General features: G+C 33.8%; 3 protein-coding genes and 1 non-coding gene across 4 annotated transcripts; 2 read left to right on the top strand and 2 right to left on the bottom strand.

Annotated features, from left to right (window-relative positions):
- The first annotated feature begins 2,767 nt into the window (after positions 1 to 2,767).
- Positions 2,768 to 3,662, top strand: LOC109191159 (germin-like protein subfamily T member 1). The gene has a single exon (XM_019341741.1). The coding sequence runs from the start codon at positions 2,829 to 2,831 to the stop codon at positions 3,516 to 3,518; it is 690 nt and encodes a 229-aa protein (XP_019197286.1). The 5' UTR covers positions 2,768 to 2,828; the 3' UTR covers positions 3,519 to 3,662.
- Positions 3,663 to 5,606: 1,944 nt separating this feature from the next.
- Positions 5,607 to 5,688, bottom strand: TRNAS-GCU. Its single transcript has one exon. It is a non-coding gene; the product is annotated as a tRNA-Ser (tRNA).
- Positions 5,689 to 6,318: 630 nt separating this feature from the next.
- LOC109191158 lies at positions 6,319 to 11,806 on the bottom strand. Its single transcript, XM_019341740.1, has 4 exons — positions 11,213 to 11,806; positions 7,799 to 7,912; positions 7,392 to 7,667; positions 6,319 to 6,896 (listed from the first exon to the last, which is right to left on the bottom strand). The coding sequence occupies exons 1-4, from the start codon at positions 11,684 to 11,686 to the stop codon at positions 6,693 to 6,695; spliced, it is 1,068 nt and encodes a 355-aa protein (XP_019197285.1). The 5' UTR covers positions 11,687 to 11,806; the 3' UTR covers positions 6,319 to 6,692.
- Positions 11,807 to 15,473: 3,667 nt separating this feature from the next.
- On the top strand, positions 15,474 to 18,954 carry LOC109191106. Its single transcript, XM_019341674.1, has 4 exons — positions 15,474 to 15,529; positions 17,494 to 17,777; positions 18,458 to 18,489; positions 18,579 to 18,954. The coding sequence occupies exons 1-4, from the start codon at positions 15,474 to 15,476 to the stop codon at positions 18,849 to 18,851; spliced, it is 645 nt and encodes a 214-aa protein (XP_019197219.1). The 3' UTR covers positions 18,852 to 18,954.
- The last annotated feature ends 961 nt before the right edge of the window (positions 18,955 to 19,915 follow it).

Genomic DNA, 19,915 nt, shown 5'->3' with positions numbered 1-19,915 from the left:
AACAAGTCTACGGACAGCTGGACCAGATGACACCGGACAAAATCGACCAACTCGGCCACTAAGTCGATTTTGACCGATTTCGCCGCCTAGGCGGCCAGCCGATTTTTGGGCGCCTAACAGTGAAAGTGGAATGGCCTTGGGGCGCCTAGGCCGATTTTTGCAACACTGGATATTATAGTGGTGCTCTAATGAAACTACATCGTGTATAAAATAAAATCGAATAACATGTCTCACATATTGAGTGTCGATTGTCAAATGAAAATTGTAGTTGAAAGATACTTTAATTTAGTGGTGTCGTAATGAAGTTACAATGTGTATATATAGAATGAAACTGAGTAGCGGGTCTCACATATTAAGTGTGTATTGTCAAATGAAACTATAATTGATGAAAATTTGATCAATTACAAACTTAAGTATTGTAATATTACTTTCAAATATTACAAGTTTGTCTAAAAATTTATTATAACAATTGTTATATTGTGGATCGACAAATTTTACTATGGATCATGGTTCATGTAGCATCGTGGACTAGATAGAAAAATGATGTCGTTTGAAGTTTTTTTTCCGTTAATAATTGTAGACGAAAAATTCCGTTATGGTCCATATATGTAGCATCCTCTTTTCAGTTTCATTTTATACATACCGTAATTAATTTCATTACAACACCACATAAGATATCATTCTAATTAAACTATAGTTTCATTTAACAATATACGTTCAATATGAGAAGCCTGCTATTCAGTTTTATTTTATACATACTGTAATTTCATTGCAGCACCACTAAAGTATCATTCTAATTCAACTACAATTTCATTTAACAATATACACTCAATATGTGCGACTTGTTGTCCAGTTTCATTTTATTCACAATATAATGTAGTTTCATTACGACACCACTAAAGTATCATTCCCATTTAAATATAGTTTCATTTAACAATACTCAATATGTGAGACCTGTAATTTAGTTTCATTTCATAGACACTGTAATTTTATTATAACACCATTAAAGTATTAGTCTGCTAGCTAATTCAATTGCAATTTCATTTAACAATATACACTCAATTTATTAGAGCACCATTAGAGTATCACTCTTATTCAACCATTGCTGCCTTATGGTTAAAAAAAACATGTGTTGTTAGTGATCAACCAGATGTTCTTTATATGTGCATGCATGCGCCTTAGCTAGCTTGTTGCATTGTATTCAAAGTATGTACATACTTCCAGATGATTTATGTAAAACAGAAAAAGGTAGATAATTTTTTTAAAAAGAAATTAAAAAAAAAAAATCACATGTATGGGTTGACAAGGTATTAAAGAGAAATGATCAACATCCATTATCTGTGCTTTCTTTTCTAAATGCTGTTGGGGTACGATATTTGATAAATAGTTGTTAGTTGATAACTGTTAGCTGATTGTATTAATATGTTTGATTAATTAATAACATTAGGTGATTGTAGAAAGATGTTTGGTAAATTAGTTGTTAACTATAACTGATTATATGCAAAATAATTTTTTCAAAAAGCTGCTTTGAGTATTATTTTAAATGTTAACATTTTAAAACAATAAACTGTTACGAACAATTAATTAATCAAACACTTATATTGATTTTTTAACCAAGTTAAATAATTAATAGTGGTCAAATAAATTAAAATTAACTGATAAATTAACTATGTTACAAAATATAGCCTATATATAAATGGACTAATAATCTCATAAAGGCCAGTTCTTATATTAGGAACTAATATCCACGCTGCAAGAGTTGGTACAAGTCTATGTAATAAATGTCCCCTTAATTGTTTAGCCTTGACTTGACTTGGTCTATATATGCTCTCAGATAACCAATTCATTAAGCTACTGACTTGACAATTGCCATTTTTTTTTTTTTTTGATTTGAAAAATAATAAATAAGTAGAAAGGTCACAATCTCTACCCTTGATCTTCTTAAAAGTTCATCTAGAAATTCATTAACAACTTGGCAGCCTCCAATGGCAGATAATATCTGTAACCCAAGGTCAAAAGCCAACTAATCTTTCACCCAATTTTCATAGTTCCATTATTATCTTTCCCACTAATGACTTGTTCTCCAAATGAGAAAATAATTTTTTTTTTGGAGAACATAATTTTTTTTTTTTAACGTAGGTGATTCTCCTAGCTCGCCAAATTAATTCTATGTCTGCGGGATCTCATCCCTAGAATCATTGTTGTGGTAAATTACAAGTTGCTCAATCAGCCTACCAGATAGATCCTAGTCTTCATGAGATTTGAACCTAAAAATAATATGGCCCTGTTTGGTAAAATAGTTAGCTTATCAATTAATTTTGATTTATTTGACCACTATTAACTATTTAACTTGGTTAAACAATCAATATGAGTGTTTGATTAATTAGCTTTTTGTAACAACTTATTAAACAATCAATATGAGTATTTGATTAATTAGCTTTTTGTAACAACTTATTGCTCCAAAATACTAAAATTCATTGAGAAAGTCATTTTGTATGTAATCAGTTTATAGTCATTTACCAAACACCCTATGTACTCTCATTTTCTACTCACAATTTTTACACCAGGTACAACATTTGTATTTGGACCATATGAAAAAAATAACTTATCAGTGTCCGGCACATCACAGAGTAAAACTTAGGGGAAACTCTTTGAACCCTAACAATGTTACCTCCCGTCATGACCTTTAAGCCAGTCAGATGACGAACCAACCAGGCTAACTCTCAAAACTACAAAACATTTCTCTATATATACATCATTGTCATTAAGGGTTAGTATAATCACTGTAAGTTCTCCTCATTTCTGTATTGTTATCGCAGGACACAATAATGGCGGCATCCCTAATCAATCACTTGGGGTTTTGTGCGTTGTGGTTGACAGTTTTGTTCATGCTACCATTAATGTCCCACTGCGCAGATCCCGATCCATTGCAGGACTTCTGCGTTGCAGTTCTGGATAATAGCTCATCCTCCATCCCCGGCGTTAATGGCTTCCCCTGCAAACCAGCGTCGGAGGTCACCTCAGACGACTTCTTCTTCGACGGGTTCACCCAAGAGGGAGACACGAACAACGTGTTCGGATCCGCGCTAACTCCGGGGAACGTTCTCACGTTCCCGGCGTTGAACACGCAGGGGATAGCGATGAACCGGGTGGATATCGGGCCGGGAGGGATGAACCCGCCGCACTCCCACCCGCGGGCGAGCGAGACGGGGGTGGTGATCCAGGGGAAAGTGCTGGTGGGGTTCGTGACGGCGGCGGGGAATGTTTTCTACTCCAAAGTGTTGAGGAAAGGGGAGATGTTTGTGATCCCCAGAGGATTGGTGCATTTTCAGATGAATGTGGGGAAGAATAAGGCTCTGCTTTTCACGGCGTTCAATAGCCAGCTTCCCGGCGCCGTTGTCCTGCCGTTAACCCTATTCGCCTCCAAACCTCCTATTCCTGTTGAGGTCTTGACTAAGGCTTTCCAAGTAGATGCTGATGTTGTTCATGGCATTAAGGCTAAGTTTGGTGCTAATTAATTGATGATCTTTCTTTTGTTTGTTTGTTTGTTTGTTTGTTAAACTCAATTATATTGTCATTCGTTCAACCTCTACTTTTACATAAACTTACTTTCTTGTATACAAGTAAATAATAAGTGAATACCTAGCTATTTGGTTTTCATATGATAAAGATGATTTATTTGTGAAATAATAATTTTAATATAATATTCAATAAATTTTACTTTTGGTTCATAACTATTATACATGAATCACATTTGGTCCTTGAATTGACTATTAAAATTCTTTAATTAGGTTAGGTTCATGACTATATAATTTGTTATTTGTACACACATTTGATCATGTCGTCTAATTTCGTGGCCAACTATTGTCAGAAGTGTTCATTTCAGAAAAAAAAATGCAGTGGTCCTTTCGAAAGCCGGGAATTTGGATGGCAGGATCAATTATACAATTCAAATTACATAGTCATGCATCTAATTAGAAAATTATAACAATCAAAGACCAAATGTGATTCATGTATAATAATCCGGGGACCAAAAGTGAAATTTCTTCTTTAATATTTGTGTTTTATAATATCAATCTATATATAGATTTTTTTTTTTTAATTTCCAGAATTAGGCATGCCATGAAATTAGGTATGCGAAGTAAATAAGGAATAAACACAAGAATATATATATATATATATATATATATATATATATATATATATATATATATATACACTAAGACGCTGGATTGCAAGTGTCCTTTCAGCCTCTTAAAAAGAACATTAGTTGTTTAACCAAGTCAAATAGTTAAGGGTCACACTTGTGTGAGATCTTCTCACGGATCCTTATTCATGAAACAGGTCGGGTCGGATCAAACCAACATGCAAATGTCATACTTATATGCACAAATTTTATACTAATATGTGCAAATGTAATACTAATTAGGAATAAATTTTTTGTTACTTATAAGGGAAAATGTAATACTTTTGAAAATATGAACAGATACTACAATGTAATAGGGTCAGTAACATTCAAAAAAAAAAAAGTAATACTTATGAAAAAAAATGTAATACTTTTGTGTTTTGATGTAAAAGTATTACATTTTCCATAATAAGTAATGTTGACAAGTGCACATTACTTATAAGGGAAAATATAATAATTTTAAATCGAAATGTAAAATCATTACATTTTCCCTTTAGAGTATTACATTTACCCTTATAAGTAACAAAAATTTTATTCATGATTAGTATTACATTTGAACATATAAGTATGACATTTGTGCGTATAAGTATTACATTTTCATTTTGACCCATCCTGACCCGACGATTCTCACACAAATTTTTGCCAATAGCTAATAGTAATCAAACAAGTTAAAATTAACGGATAGACTAACTATTTTATCAGCGCCATTGATGGTCTAAAAGTATGTACATGTAAGGCATTTTGCAGTTTAGTGGAAGGAAATAAGTGCACAGATCATTTAGCTAATTTAGGATAGAGAAGTATTTGTATAGAATTGTGCTTATTTTGGAAGCAACTGGGGTAGAGGCTCTAAAATTGAGCAATATTGCCGTCCAATTTTCCGAGCCAACTATAGCTAAAATTTCAATGAGAAAAAAAATAATTTTTCGGTAATAATTGACCTAAAATACTCTTTTAATTAGAATACTTTTTTTTTTTTTTTTTTTTTTGAAATTCCAACAATAGTTGGTCGAAAATTTTAAACAAAAAATGAATAGTAAAATCAAATGTGATTCAAATTTCATAGTCATACCACTAATTTGAAAATATTAATAATCAATGACGTAATGTGATACAAATTATATAGTTATGCATGTTGTAAATTCTGGTGTATACTTGTGTTAATCTTACGTTCAGAATTATACAGAGAAGAGGAAGGGAAGAGAGAAGTCAGAAAATGCAAAAAATCTGCTCAGTCAGATTTCATTCATAACTGCAATGTATATATACATACAACATTAGGAAACTGTATATAATAGTGGATACAAGAAAATAGGATAATGTTCATAAATAATAAATATTTATAACAATACACCTAATATAAAACCCCACAACGTATACATAAATCATAATACTCCGTTTTGCACTGGAAAAAAGACATCGTCGCCTGAGAGATTCGAACTCTCGCGGGGAAACCCCATGTACTTAGCAGGCACACGCCTTAACCACTCGGCCAAAGCGACTTGTTTGATTGCTGAAGGTAGTTTATTAATACATTGATATTTCGCTGTTTTAGCCTTTTAGAACAGTCATTAAACTTTAGTAGCTGTTGGGTATTGGATAATATGCTGAGAATAACCCTTTTCTTTTGAATCACATTTCAAATGACCTGAGCATCATATATGTGATGACTGCTGCAATTTATTTGAAACTTGTTGAATTTCATACTAACAAGCAATTATAGAGCAACCTCATTAGTCTAGAATTTTTGTTAGTTTTTAAGGTTTAAGTAGGAGAAAAGAGGAACGCGAGGAACAAAGACACCACTAGATAGTAATATTTCTTTTTCTTTTGCAATGGACCCCACAAAAATGTGTTATTTTGGAGTAACAAAAATTGCCCAAAAACCACCTCCCCATTTGTTAAAAAAACCCAACTCAAATTCTTTCTTCTGCAAAAACCTCCCGAAATCCACAAATGTAGTTGCTCTAACATAAATTTAATCTATCTGTATTTTTAAAGTACTTTTACCTAAGCCTTACTATTCTATCATCACAATTGCAATTCACCACTATTTTCTTTGTATTCTATAATTCCAATTCACTTTCAAAATATAACATAATAATAATACGGAGTAACTTACTCCAAGAAAATAATGGAACCAAATCAATGATTTAATGAACGAAATAATAAGCTATGAAATTAAAGCAACATACAGATACAAAGCAAACTCACTGCTACAACTTACAACATATGACTAATAGTGAGATATAATGATTTTGCATTTCCTTCTATATTGATTTAAAACACTATTTTATGCTACAGCTTACTTACAACAAGTCTGTCCCGTTGGGAATGGGATCAACTAATTCAGGTTACAGACATCCCAACTAATTCAGGTTACAGCTTAGTTACAACATGTCTGTCTGGCGCATTGGGATCTTAAAGCACTCGGTTTTGTAATGATGGCCAAGTGAAATAGATACCTTCAAAACAAGCAGCAGCTTAGAGGCATCCCTCCTACGTCCTAATTCCACGGACTGGGGAGCTGGGCATCTCTAAATGCTGGTGTACCGCCGCCTGATGCAGCTGGAGAGGGAGTGGAGGCAACATAATTTGTCCCTGATGTGGAAACTGCGGGTGGATTTGAAGGGAGTCCTTGTTGCACAGTGCATGCAAAACGTGATGGGCTACCTGTTACCCCCAAAGTAGTTCGTGAAGAGAATGGGACCTGTTCCAAAAGACCATTGAATGGAGATAAATAACTGATGTCTATCAGACCCGTCAAGTGCATCACAGTAATTAACTAACATTAAGAAAAGAAAAATGTTGAGCAACTGACTCTGAGAATGTAATAAGAAAAATAAAATGCCTCCAAAAATGAAAGAGTTAACTGTGGAACCTAGCAACAATATCAGGAAAGTCTTTAAAGCAAGAATTCATAATGCCTCCATGTTGAAGATGAGTAAATTTGAATATCCTCCAACCCCCCCCCCCCCCCCCCCCCCCCTTTTTTTTTTTCTGTCTCTTTGATGCAAAAACTTGGATCTTAATATGTAAAAAAAAAAAAAAAAATCATATATGCATTGTCCTTTTGCACTTTCAACCATGAATATTTTGAAATAATCCTAACAGATTGTAGTGACCAATTAATCCCCCTATTTCATGCTTAGTGCTTGAAGACAAGAAAAGGGAAGAGTTAGTCCTCTATTAAAAGTGGACTTACTGTATTATGCACAGGTTTCCTATGTTGAGAGTCTGGAGTTGGTGATGTGCTGTTCATACGAAGCAAGTTGCGGGAATGCACATTCTGGTTGGAAACATCATCACCTTCGCCTCCTTCAACTTCAGTGCTGAGTCCATCTGACCCAATTCTAGGTGTGTTAAGTCTAGTCATTGATCCAGTGTCATTTGAAATATCAACTTGAAGAGGGATTGGTGGCCGACCATTCACCCCTTGCATACTATTCCTGCCCTTCAGTTCCTCTTCAGCACTGAGGATCTGTAAAGCAACAAACAAATGCATCATATTGCCATGTATATATGTAGGAATTCATAAAAAGTGTGCAAGGCAATTTAGCATCAGCTCTGACGCTTTTTTGCATTTAGCATCAGTGGAGAACATAAAAATACCTGCTTCAGCAACTGCACCAAATTGTGCTTCTTTGCATTTAGAACTTCCAATTTCTCCTCAACTTCCTTTTTCCGTTTTTCTTTCTCACTCGGTGCATCCTCTTTGTTGCTTGTCTGCCAAAAGAGTAATGGAAAGCTTATGAAAAAGAAAAGTGAAATTCAAAAAGTAGATAATTAATGTAACTAAGGCCATATTTATCCCGCAATTTCTCACTTTCAAAAGCATACCCTATTGCTATACCAGCATAACTGCAATTCATGACTATTTCTTCTCTACATCCTTACAAATCCAATTCACTCTCATAATATAATGGTAAAATTATAATAATTATTATTAGAATAGAAAAAGAAAAAAAATATTTGAAAATTAAAAAATAAAAATAAAAAGCTACCAAGAATAGTATTTGAAAGCCTTTCAACATTTGAAACCTTGCAAACATTTGAATTTAAAAATTTAAGTTTAAAAAAAAGCTGGAGTGGCACAGCTTCATTGCAGGGTTGAAGGATGCCTAAGAAAGAAAATTCATGGCGGCAGTTACTACTTACTGGACAGAGTATAAATTTTTTTAAAAAATAATTAAAAAATCAGCTAACCTCAAAGGTCAATTAGGCAGTCAAAAACTCATTTGAATTCATCCCTAGGGGGAACAAATTGCGAGGAAAAAAACAAAAACAAAACAGAACTCATTTTACATTATTTCACATTTTCACGACAAGCTCATTCTTATTTGAGCCCAAAATGCCAATGGTAAATGGATCTTGGTACAAAATCTTTCTTGATTGACAATGAATTTCCAAATAAAAATTTAACCTTTGAATAAACAATCCCCTTCACTCTAGATACATAAGCTCCTTTTGAATTTTGATTAATGAAGATAACATACATGACTGGAATGGCTACAGTGGCTAACCTCCTTTAGTACATTGACAAGAGATCAGGGAACACAAAGCCAAACCTAAAGAAAACCAGGACAAGAAACTTAAAAATTTAAAGAGGAACTTCAAATTTAAAGTTGACGCCTTACCATGTAAAAGATCTTCATTTCTCTTCAAGAAAAAATGTTTTGATCCCTATTATTTAATTTTGCAATTCTTATTCACTGAAAACTTATAGAAACTGAGCTACCAAAACTTATAGTATATAAAGAAAAGCATGGTGAATTTGTTCTTGTCATGTAAATGGTTATCTTGCTGTGTGTGGAACAAAATATTTCAATCAACCACGAGATTTCATTTTATTTATAAATAAATAAATAAATAAAAATAAAAAGTTGGGGGATAAAGGAGACTTTAACTACAGCTTTTTGGAGAGATAAGAGGATGCAATTATGCAAAAAGGAAAACAAACTTGTTCTTTGGGAGCTTTATGGTTGTCGTTTTCCTTGCAAAGCACAATCCAAGAAACTAACCAGCTTCACAATTGAATACACGTTTCTGCACAGTAGGGAGCTATTTTAACCCTTATTTTTTATTCCTTTGTTGAGAGAAAAAAAGATGTTAAGAGTGAAATGAGTAAAATTCTTTTGAAGCTTGATGATTATCTTATTCTTTGTAAGATCATGGATTCATGGTATTTGCATCAATGGAAAAGGAAAGTTTAACTGAAGATATCAATCCAAAATAGGGGATCTGTTACTGTTTCTGCAACTCCTGCAAGCCTATGAAAACAGCATCTTAGTCTTAAGAACTCTATTGCCACATTTTGCAAGAGCGTACTTTGTTCATGCATATTAATTATTTGGGAAAATTGCAATTTAGTCCCCAAATTATAGCAGAATAGCAGACTCCATCTGTGTTATAAGTGTCACCACTTTTAGTTCCCGTGTTGTTAGTTATGTCGCACTTTCAGTTCCTCAGTCAATGGGTTGTCAAAATTTACCCTTAGTCTTTATAAAACCTTATTGATTAGGGCTACTAATGAAATTTCACCTCCTATTGCTCTTTTTACCCCCAAATCACACTCAAACATCATGATAACTTCTGTTAAACTGATTTTTTATTTTTCTTTAGTATAATGGAGGTATGTGGTTTACAGTTTTACATATCTAGCCACTAAGTTGTGGAGTTGGAACACAAATTGGGGGGAAAAGAGAAACAGGATGTGAAATCCCATTATTAACCATGGTCAGCTAGAATTTCTAAAGAATAATGATAATTTTTAGCATAATCATTAAATTTAAACAGAATCACTAATGACAGGTTGATAGCGCCACTTTCCTGACAACTTAGGGATTAAAAGTTGTGATGCATATAATACAAGGATTGAGTCAATTAGTACTCTGTAACTTGAGGGCCAAAAGGGCAATTTTCCCTAAGCATTCAATTTATGCACACACAAAAAAAGGTGCATTCTCTTATCTTCACAGTAGTTTCTAACTAATGTTCACTCAACTTGTCTGTGAAGCAAATATACTGAATTATATTACATGAATCATATCCAAGGGACCAAGTCTGACAACTTATCTGAAATAACAATTGTTGGACACCTTCCTTATTTGATTCTTTTGATTTTTTTTTCCTTTTAGTAGAAAAATATGGACACATCTTCTAAATAGTGCAAAGCACCAGGACTCCAAATAAATTTTATTTCTTCATTCGTTGTCTTTAAGTTTGATAAGTAATTAAAGGATGCCAAACAATATATATATATATATATATATATATATATATATATATATATATATATACACTTGATGGAACCAGACTCTTCTCTCTCTTTTAAGCTTGCAGTCACACAAGTTGTTGAATTTCTTGTCACAACCATTATATTTCCTAAGATCACTAATCATAAACATAATATATAAAACCTCAATAGTACAGGATGGACATCTCATAATAGGATAATGGGATGCACAATGAAGAGAGAAGTAAAGATCAAAGAAGGTAAAGTCATTTAGCAATTCTCTCTAGATGTAATTAAAGTAGATTACAAAATACTAGCCATTAGCTCATTCCAACACCAACATCTTGTCCCTGACTCACTGTGAGGTGAGGAAGCATAGCTGGACATAAATTTAATAGTGTTTGGGTCTACGTTCTTAAAGAGAGGGTTTAATTTAAACTTGGAAAATTGGGTGAGATCTAAAACCACACTTCTAGTTCTTTTTTTTTTTCCTTGAACAAGGCAGTATCCCTAGACATCATGTCAGCATCCATTCATTTCTAAGAGGAGCCATTTTGAAATCAAAATTATGCATCATCCTACTCCATTAACCAAAAAAGGTCTAAGTGTACTAGATTAATCTCAGTCACATTATTATACTTATTGAGAACAACAATTCATAACTCCTAGAATACCTGCACTTAAAATCATATCTACCATTGCACCCACATTACTAAACACAACGATATTTATTCACAAGTAGAACATTGATCATTATAGAAATTATTAAACATAGAAGAAAGGAATCATACTTGGACACTGGGATTTACCGGAGTGTCTGATTTCTCCACCCGTAAAACATCAACCTTCGTTTCAAGAACCACATCAGATCCCTCAACTAATTTCTCCGAAACCTCCACACCATCAGTTGCTTTGGCTACCGTCGCTTTGTCACCTTCAACCTCAGCCTCCTCCTCCTGCTGCTCCTCCTCCTTTACCTTCTCATCCTTCGGAGGCTCCTCCACTGGAAGAGGAACAATCTGAGGCTCGACTTCGGAAAAGGGGTTATCCGCGGCGATAGGGTTAGGGTTAGGGTTGGAGGTGAAAGGAACAGCAGTGGTGTCGACTTCAGAGGTGGATTGGAGGCGCGAGAGAGCTTTGGCCCGGCGGCGGAGGAGTTGCCGGAAGTCCTTGAGGGAGATCTTGGGGGTGGGAATGAGCCATCGACGGGGAACGTCAGTGGCGACTTTGTGCAGGTTACCTTTGTATAAGGAAATTGCAACCATTTCTCACTCCCCTTCCCCTCTCTGGGTTTCTGAATTTCTGAGGAATTAAGCCATGGCTTCCGGTTAAATCACACCCACGAAGCTGCAGATCATATCACTTTCTGTCTCCTAAACCTTTTTCTTTTATCTTTCTCTATTTTCTTTTCATTTTGTGAGTTCTACAGTTTACCCATCATCCATTATTTTATTTACTGAATATTTTTTTATAATTATAAATTTAAATAACAAAATAAAATATTTTTTTAATAACAAAATATAATTTTATAAATTAATCAAATAATTAACACCACGTCAAAATTCGCATTCTAAATTATTTACGAAAATAATTACAGAAGCAAATTCAAAATATTAAATAGTAAATATACCCACAATTAATACAATTAAAATAGAATAACAATTAAAAAAATAAAATTGTTTTGCATGTTTCTTCAGTTAAAAATAAAAAAGTTTTGTGAGCCCAATACTGAAAGTGATCATTTTTTTATGCTTTTTCTCTTTTGGGTTGCCTACTTAGTTTCTAAGTCCAATTATAATATTTTGGAATAAGGTTCAAATAAGTTATTGAAATACACACGAAAATATAATCAGACCATTAAACTTAAAAAGAGTACAATTAGGTCCCTGAATAATGTAAAATGTTGTAATTAAACCACAAATAACTTGTTTACCTGATGTGTAAGTTATCATATTAAAATAACAAATTTTTATTTTCTTTTAGTAATTTAAAATAGCTAAACTAAATTTAAAAAAAAAAAAAAAAAAAAAAAACAGTTTTCAGCTTCGTCTCCGCTGCCGGAGACGAGCGGAAACGAAGAACCAGTCTCCGCTGCTGGAGACGAAGAACCAGTCTTCGTCTCCGGCAGCCTGGAGAAGAAGAAGGTTCTTCGTCTCTGACTGGGGATGAAGAGCTCTTCGTCCCTGGCCGGAGACGAAGAAGGTTCTTCGTCTCCCTACCGGAGACGAAGGGGCCTGTAGATGAAGAACCTTCTTCGTCTCCGGCCAGGGACGAAGCCCCCGGTCGGAGACGGTTCTTCGTCTCCACGCTGCCAGAGAGGTTCTTCGTCTCCGGCAGACAGAAAACGAAGCGGCGGCGAACTTTTTTTTTTTTTTTAATTTTTTAATTTTTTGTTATTTTAAATTATTATAATAAAATAAAAAATTATTATTTTAACAGTATAACCTCCACATCAGCAAGCTACCAACTAAACAAGTCATTTTTGGCTTAATTGCAACATTTGTGTTGTTCAGGGGTCCAATTGCATTTTTTTTGAGTTCAATGGCCTAATTGCATTTTCTTGTGTAGTTCATTGGCCTATTTGACCCTTATTCCTAATATTTTTTTTTCTTTGGTTGCCTACCCGGAACGTTATGCTGTGAGCCCACCTTGCAAGGTGAGCACGATTTCATATCCATAATTTTTATAGTGTAGATTCATAATCTTTATACTGTAGATTCATAATTTTTATATTGTAGATCCATAATTTCTATACTTTAGATCATAATTTCTAAATCGTAGATTCATAATTTAAATACTGTATAATCATAATTTTTATATTGCAGATTCATAATATCTGTAATGTAGATTCATAATCTCTGTACTGTATATTATCAATTATGAACATATAGTTCTTTGATTTGTGAAAACAGAGTTCAACAATTGGAATCTAAAGTATAAATTTTATGAATCTACAGTATAAAAATTATGGATCTACAATATAAAAATTATGAATCTAGAGTATAGAAATTATGGATATGGAACCGTACTTATCTTGCAAGGTGGGCACGTGCTCAGAGCATAATTTGCATGCCTACCCTGCTACGAACCAATCGTTATTTCGTGAACTATGGTCCACACATTTGTATTAACCACAAATAAAAAAATACATTTTTAATATATTAAATGTACATTATTCGTATACATAATTTGGAAATACATACTTTTTTTATATTATCAAATAATGTATATTTAATATACAAATAATGTCTTTTAATATATTAAAAATATATATTGCATTCATGATCCACCCAGTTATGTGGACCATGGTCCACACAATAATTTACGGTTACGAACCTGTCATTGGAAGTGATATCATTTTTTTCTTTTTGTCATTTAGACTGCCTACACAGCCTGCAAGTCTAATTTGTGTAGTTTTTTTTTTTTTTTTTTTTTTTTTTTTTTTTGTCTTTTTAAAGATTAGCACCTTTTGGACGGTTCCAAGATTCAATTGTGTTAAAGCACACTTCAAGAGTAAGATTGTTCAACCCTTAATTAATTTAAAATCAATAAAAAGTGTTTGATGTTTCCATTGTGTGTTTGAATGATTATTTTCCAACAAAAATGCTAGTATTGCTAAATTTGCAAGAGTTTGATCTTGCCATCTTCCTAGTTCCTATGAGTGAGTCAGGATAGAATGTGTTGTGGAATAAGGAGCACACTTAAGCTAGTACGTTGAGCTCTCAATAAGAGCGTCAATTATGGAGAAAATTAACCTGAGATTCGAATTAATTAATCCAATAAAAAATTAAAGATAAATATAATATGAAAACAAATACAATGTTCGAAAGAGACAAATGAATTTCATATATAGTTCATGAATGCTTGAGTATTACAATAAGAAGTGTTAGAATGAGACAAAGTGTATCCTAAGCTAGACAAAGACTTGATTATTTATACTAGCCGTTTTACAACTTCCATGTAATTTTTGCGCCTTTCAAATGACTTGGACATTATTCAACAGCCATGCCAGCCATGGCCAACCCTGGAGGTCGATCCCGGGGTCCCATGGCTAACTTCAACCCTTGTCAACCTCGTCCACTTTTGACCTCGGTAACCTTTTCACTTTGGGCTTCGCTTGTTTTAGTCAAGCTAATATGTCCATTAGTAGTGTTAATTTGTACATTGTGATTTCTCTCTTTTACACTCACAATTTTTTTCCAATTTTACCATTCTTTTTTCATTTCCTTCTTAAATTATAAACACCGTTCAATATAACAGTGTGTACATTGTGATTACTTTTTTTACTCTTACAAATTATTTCCAAGTTTATGTTTTTTTTAAATATATATATATATATATATATATATATAATGTATTAATTATTTAGTATCTTTTATATTTTTTGTCATAATAGTTATAATTTTTTTTACAGGTTTCTCAGTTTCCCTGATGACATGGCGTCGTTATTTAGCTTATATGGAGTTTTTTTTTTTTTTTTTTATCAATTCCCCCGGTAAGTATTAATAACTAAATCTCTAAGCCCTTTTCGGCGAAGCTCTCCTGTTCGACGAAGCCCTCTTGTTCGATTAAGCCCTCCTGATCGATGAAGTCATTCTTGTTCGACGAAGTCGGATCGAAGCTTACCAATCCTACTTTGAATTCATCAATGTACAAAAGTGTTAAAGATGTCATCTTCCTCGAATTCATCACAAGTGGAGCAAATATGAAGTACGAGCCTAGTATTATTGTAATTGTGGGTTGAAAGCTCCTATTTGCACAACTATAGACTCAACCAAACAATTTTTCGAGTGTCAACGATATAATGTATGGATTTTCAAATTTTCGATTAAATTTTTGAGTATTTAATTGTTTAAATTTTCCTCATTTTTTTCAGGTTTGTTTCGTTTTATTCGTAAGGTTTGATTCAGTTGTTTTTTTTTCCTTTCAATTGTTCGAAAACAATGATTTCGGGATGTTTTATCCCGGTAAACTTTGATTTTTTTGTTGTTTATTTTTTCATTTAATTGGCTTTATTCAATTGTTTGATTATTTCAATTTTATTTGTCCATGATGGAAATGGTTGTGGGTTTTTCTTTGGAAATATCAAAGTTCAAGAAGGGCGGAATGTGAGCAGGAAGACATAAAGAAGCTAGTATATAATATTGTCTTTGAGATGTGAAATAGAATGTGCGAGAAGCCTAATTGTAAATGAGTATAGTGATATGAAAAAGAAAAACAAAGTGTTGATGAAAAAATGTGTTGTTCTCATGGCTGTAATTGTGGTGCTTGTAGCAAAAATGTTTCCTTTGAAATTGTAATGCATTGGTTTTGGTTAGATTGTAATGCATTGATTTGGTCTTTTGTGTTAATATGTAGCAAAAATGTTTCATTTTGACTACTCATTCAAGAGACACACAGTCAAGATAAACAATTCATCTATAGAAGTTAACATTGAGCCACATTGACCATACACTGGTTCCCTAACCTATCCAAATATGCAACAACCGCACAATCAAAATAAACATATCATCCATAGCAGTTAACATTAAGCATAGAACAATAGCCAAAATTCATCAATATAAAGTTAACATGAAAATTAAGTTAACCAAACCATCCATATTGATGAGTAAAGATATTCAATACATTAATCATTCACAACATTCATCAGTAGGCAAAAATCAATAATTATAGTAGACAAGATTCACTAATCAACAACTAATCAGTAGTCAAAATGCGCTAATCATCCACTAGCTAGTAAACATACATAAATCATAAACACAAAAATAAATCCCTCCATCATACTATGTAGTGGCCTTCAGGGTTCCAATTCCTTCACTTTGTACAATCTACAAAGATAAAGAAATCATTATCAAGTAATCCAACACTCCTAACAACAATATACATGAACATAAATTATAAACACAAAAATAAGTTCCTCTCATCAAACTATGTAGTAGCCTTCATGGTTCCAACTCCTTCACTTTGTGCAATCCACAAAGATAAAGAAAGCATTATCAAGTAATCCAACACTCCTAGCAACAATATACATGAAGTGTTGTGTTAATCTATTTACCTGACATTCTAACAGTGCTTTCCTAAGACAATATTGTCTATCTTCCCCTTCCTCTTGCACTTCATCTTCTCCTCACAGCAATAGATGGCATTCCTCTTCCTCTAATAGCAAAAGAACTATCAGATTCTGCTTGTTGGCTTGACAAACTAGGATAAAATCTTTTGTTATGACCATTTCCCTTGCATAGTTGACACGTCAGTATTCTTCCTTTCCTTGACAACTTACTCACCTATATACTCAATTTTTTTGTTCTTTTCATTATCTTCAAGCTTTTTTTTTTTAATTTGCTCTGTCAATCATCTTCCTTGGAACTGGAGCATGTATCTCATCTCCTTCAGTTCTTGGCCAAAACATTTCTCCATTCAATAGCTGGATTACATGCTCACAAGTCTTCAAGTACAACTCCTTACTATATTATTCATGGATGTACTCTTCAGGTTGATGTCCTTTGTGAAATATAGCACAAATGCCATGAGGACGTGGGATACCAGTCAATTGTCAAAGTCTACAAGAACATGTTCTCAACTATAAATTGACATTGAATTGAAATCGATCTACCCTTTTTAATCTCATTGCACTCAGCTTCATTGAAGACCACTTCCCAACATGCATTCCCAAGTATGCTTTCATTCACCTTCTTCATCACAAATGAGCCATAATTCCCACACCATTTTTCAGCACATGATTTCTTATGTGCATTCCTCTTCATCACAAATACTCGTATATCCTCAAGCATTGAAATTAGGGTAAAAGACATTTTTTGTCCTAGACTTATAGTGGCACAGACAATTTTAGTCATTCATAAAAAAATCAGACAATTTATGGACACTTTCACTGTGACGAGGACAATTTTGATCCTCCGTCACTCTTCCCGTTAAATGCTCCGTTTGAGAGGAGTATTTATGTCTTTTCATCATACCTCCTTCTTACCGCCCTTTTAGTCTCGTTCTCAGACCTTAGTTGCAATTCCTTTTCCTTTCTCATCATTTTTCTGCAATTCCTCTATTTTTCTCTTAGCCACAAAACATCGTCCAAACTTTCTATCCCTTCGCTCTGCCTCCGCTACGGCCGCCACCGATTCCAACTACCCCGGTTCAACTGTCATCGCTTCCGCCGTTACTATCGTCGTCGCCTCCTCCACCGCCATTGTTGTCTCTACAGCCATTGTCGACGAAGAAGGCGGTCGGAACTACGTTCGGAGCTATCGCGGCAGGTCTCCATTTTCCGAGCTCCGACACTCCGACTGCTGCGAACCATCGACCAACTTGCTATTGCGAATAGGCTGTTGTGGTTCATCAAAGGTAATCATATTGCCAGCATCCATTGTCATTGCTCCCTTCGTAATGCATAGGGTTTGCTTCAAATTCTGTTTCAATTGAATGAGTTTCACTTTCTTCTCTGCTAATTGAATTAGGTCTGCTTGGATTTGCTTTGCATTTGGTCTTGACTTGTACGATTGGAGTCCAATTTAGATTATTTGTTTTTGTCACCCCTTTGTAGGAATTGGGTTGCTGTCAAAATTGAGCTTTGGGTTGAATTTATGCTTGTCGGTTTCTTTGTAATCAAATTGCAGTCTTATATATATATATATATATATATATATATATATATATATATATATATATATATATATATATATATATATAATTAATTCATGGTGTCATTTTGCTTTGGGAGAGATGGTCTTTCAACTTGTAGTGTGTCTTCACAGTTGGATTTGTTGTTTCTGTGAATTTTGTTGAGGAAAAAAACAGCAGTTGATCGATTAGGCCATGATCGCTTGAATGTCCATATTTACTTCATTTGCAGGTAAAGACTTGATAATGATTAATGGACACTTATGTTAAGGAGATGTAATTACATTGTTTTTCATTCAACTGCACAATGTTTAATGCTTATAGCACAATAACTGCTAAAACCAGAAAGTGTAGTATATGTTGAATTATTGTCTTTATTGATGTATTTGTTATACTTGTTGCAGATAATCACAAAGACTCTTGGTTGGCTGCACAGGTAATATATAATTCTGAGGTGTTTAAACTTTGTTGATTTGATTTGATAGATAGTTGTTCAATGAATAGTGATATGTGCTAATTTTGCAGAGAGAGGACCTGCAGAGATTAATGGACTTGTTATCAATTAAGGTATATCATGCACGAACCTTACTTATTCATTACCGTTGGGATTCTGATAAGGTCTTTACAGCATTTGTGGAGAAAGGGAAGGAAAGGTTATATGTTGATGCTGGTTTAACAATAGAACGCAACGATGATCATTCGTTATCTGAGTCCACTGCTAACATGGAATGTGAAATCTGTTTTGATAATATTTCTGTTGCAAAGACAACTATAATGGATTGTCGCCATTCATTATAAGGATCTATTCTAACTCTTCATGCATGAATCTGATTCCTTTTTTTTGTTCTTCTAGAATTTGTTCTAATTTCAACTATTGGATTTCGATGAACTTTTGCAGTTAGGAAGGAAGGCTTTATTCTTTAAGTTGTGCTAAGTCTGTGAAAGTTGATATGATTTTGAATTGTTTGGTGTAGGCTGGACAGAGCATTTCATAATGCAAATAAATGAGGGTCAGAGTAAACGCATGGATGAGGACCAAAATTGTCCATCTCACAATAAAGAAATAACCTGAATTGACGCAATTACCCCCCTCTTAGACGGGCATCTAACATAAATATAGATAGAGGACTAAAATTGTCCTCATCATAATAAGAGTGGGCAAAAAGTGGCAAAATATTTTATAAAAGACTAAAATTGTTCGTGCCACCATAAATCTAGGACCAAAAATGTCTTTTACTCTTGAAATTATATTCTTTGACATTGAATTCAACAAAGTCTTGTGCATCTTCCAGAGGAATATCTAATGGTGGCACATATTGGGGTATAATTTCATCATCTACTCATCTTCTTCTTTTTCTCTTATCCATATCTTCATTTCTATTTGTATTATGCTCATTGCCACTACTTAACTCAGTCTCGCGGTCACTGTCACTACTTAACTCAATATCGTGCTCACTATGATGGTCACACTCACTTTCGAATTCACTCACAAGTTCAAAATGCGCCTCAACTTCACTCCTATTTGTTCACCCCCTAATCCCGCCTCAACTTCAGTCCCCTCATACTCACCCCCTAATTCTGCCTCAACCCCATCATCAACTTGAACTTCACCCCCTTCATGCCCAAGTAAACATAAACCAAACATTTCAGCCTCATCTACACAATGTTCAACATAAATCTCACACTTTTTATTTTGATGAGCAACCTGAGCTAAGTGTAGACTACTAGCATCATTATGTAATAATTTTAAAGCTTGAAAGGTTCCAGTGGTCAACTTATAAGTAAATGAGACTATTTTCCCATATCTTTGGTATGCTATATACTTGACTAAATGGGGATAACATATTAAGTCTGGGTCAATA

Source organism: Ipomoea nil, unplaced genomic scaffold (genome assembly GCF_001879475.1).
Source record: "Ipomoea nil cultivar Tokyo-kokei standard unplaced genomic scaffold, Asagao_1.1 scaffold1617, whole genome shotgun sequence".
NCBI classification, from domain to species: Eukaryota; Viridiplantae; Streptophyta; class Magnoliopsida; order Solanales; family Convolvulaceae; genus Ipomoea; species Ipomoea nil.
Note: the sequence above shows the minus strand (reverse complement) of the source record. Positions and strands in the feature narration are given on the sequence as shown.

Excerpts from the sequence above, each read along its gene's own strand:
- LOC109191159 (XM_019341741.1), top strand. The coding sequence starts at position 2,829 with ATGGCGGCATCCCTAATCAATCACTTGGGGTTTTGTGCGTTGTGGTTG.
- LOC109191158 (XM_019341740.1), bottom strand. The coding sequence starts at position 11,686 with ATGGTTGCAATTTCCTTATACAAAGGTAACCTGCACAAAGTCGCCACT. Across the intron at positions 7,913-11,212 it reads CGGTAAATCCCAGTGTCCAA|ACAAGCAACAAAGAGGATGC; the intron begins GTATGATTCCTT and ends CTCTTTTGGCAG. Across the intron at positions 6,897-7,391 it reads GGAAACCTGTGCATAATACA|GTCCCATTCTCTTCACGAAC; the intron begins GTAAGTCCACTT and ends CTTTTGGAACAG.
- LOC109191106 (XM_019341674.1), top strand. The coding sequence starts at position 15,474 with ATGGAAATGGTTGTGGGTTTTTCTTTGGAAATATCAAAGTTCAAGAAG. Across the intron at positions 15,530-17,493 it reads AAGTTCAAGAAGGGCGGAAT|CCACAAAACATCGTCCAAAC; the intron begins GTGAGCAGGAAG and ends TTTTTCTCTTAG. Across the intron at positions 17,778-18,457 it reads GCTGTTGTGGTTCATCAAAG|ATAATCACAAAGACTCTTGG; the intron begins GTAATCATATTG and ends TACTTGTTGCAG.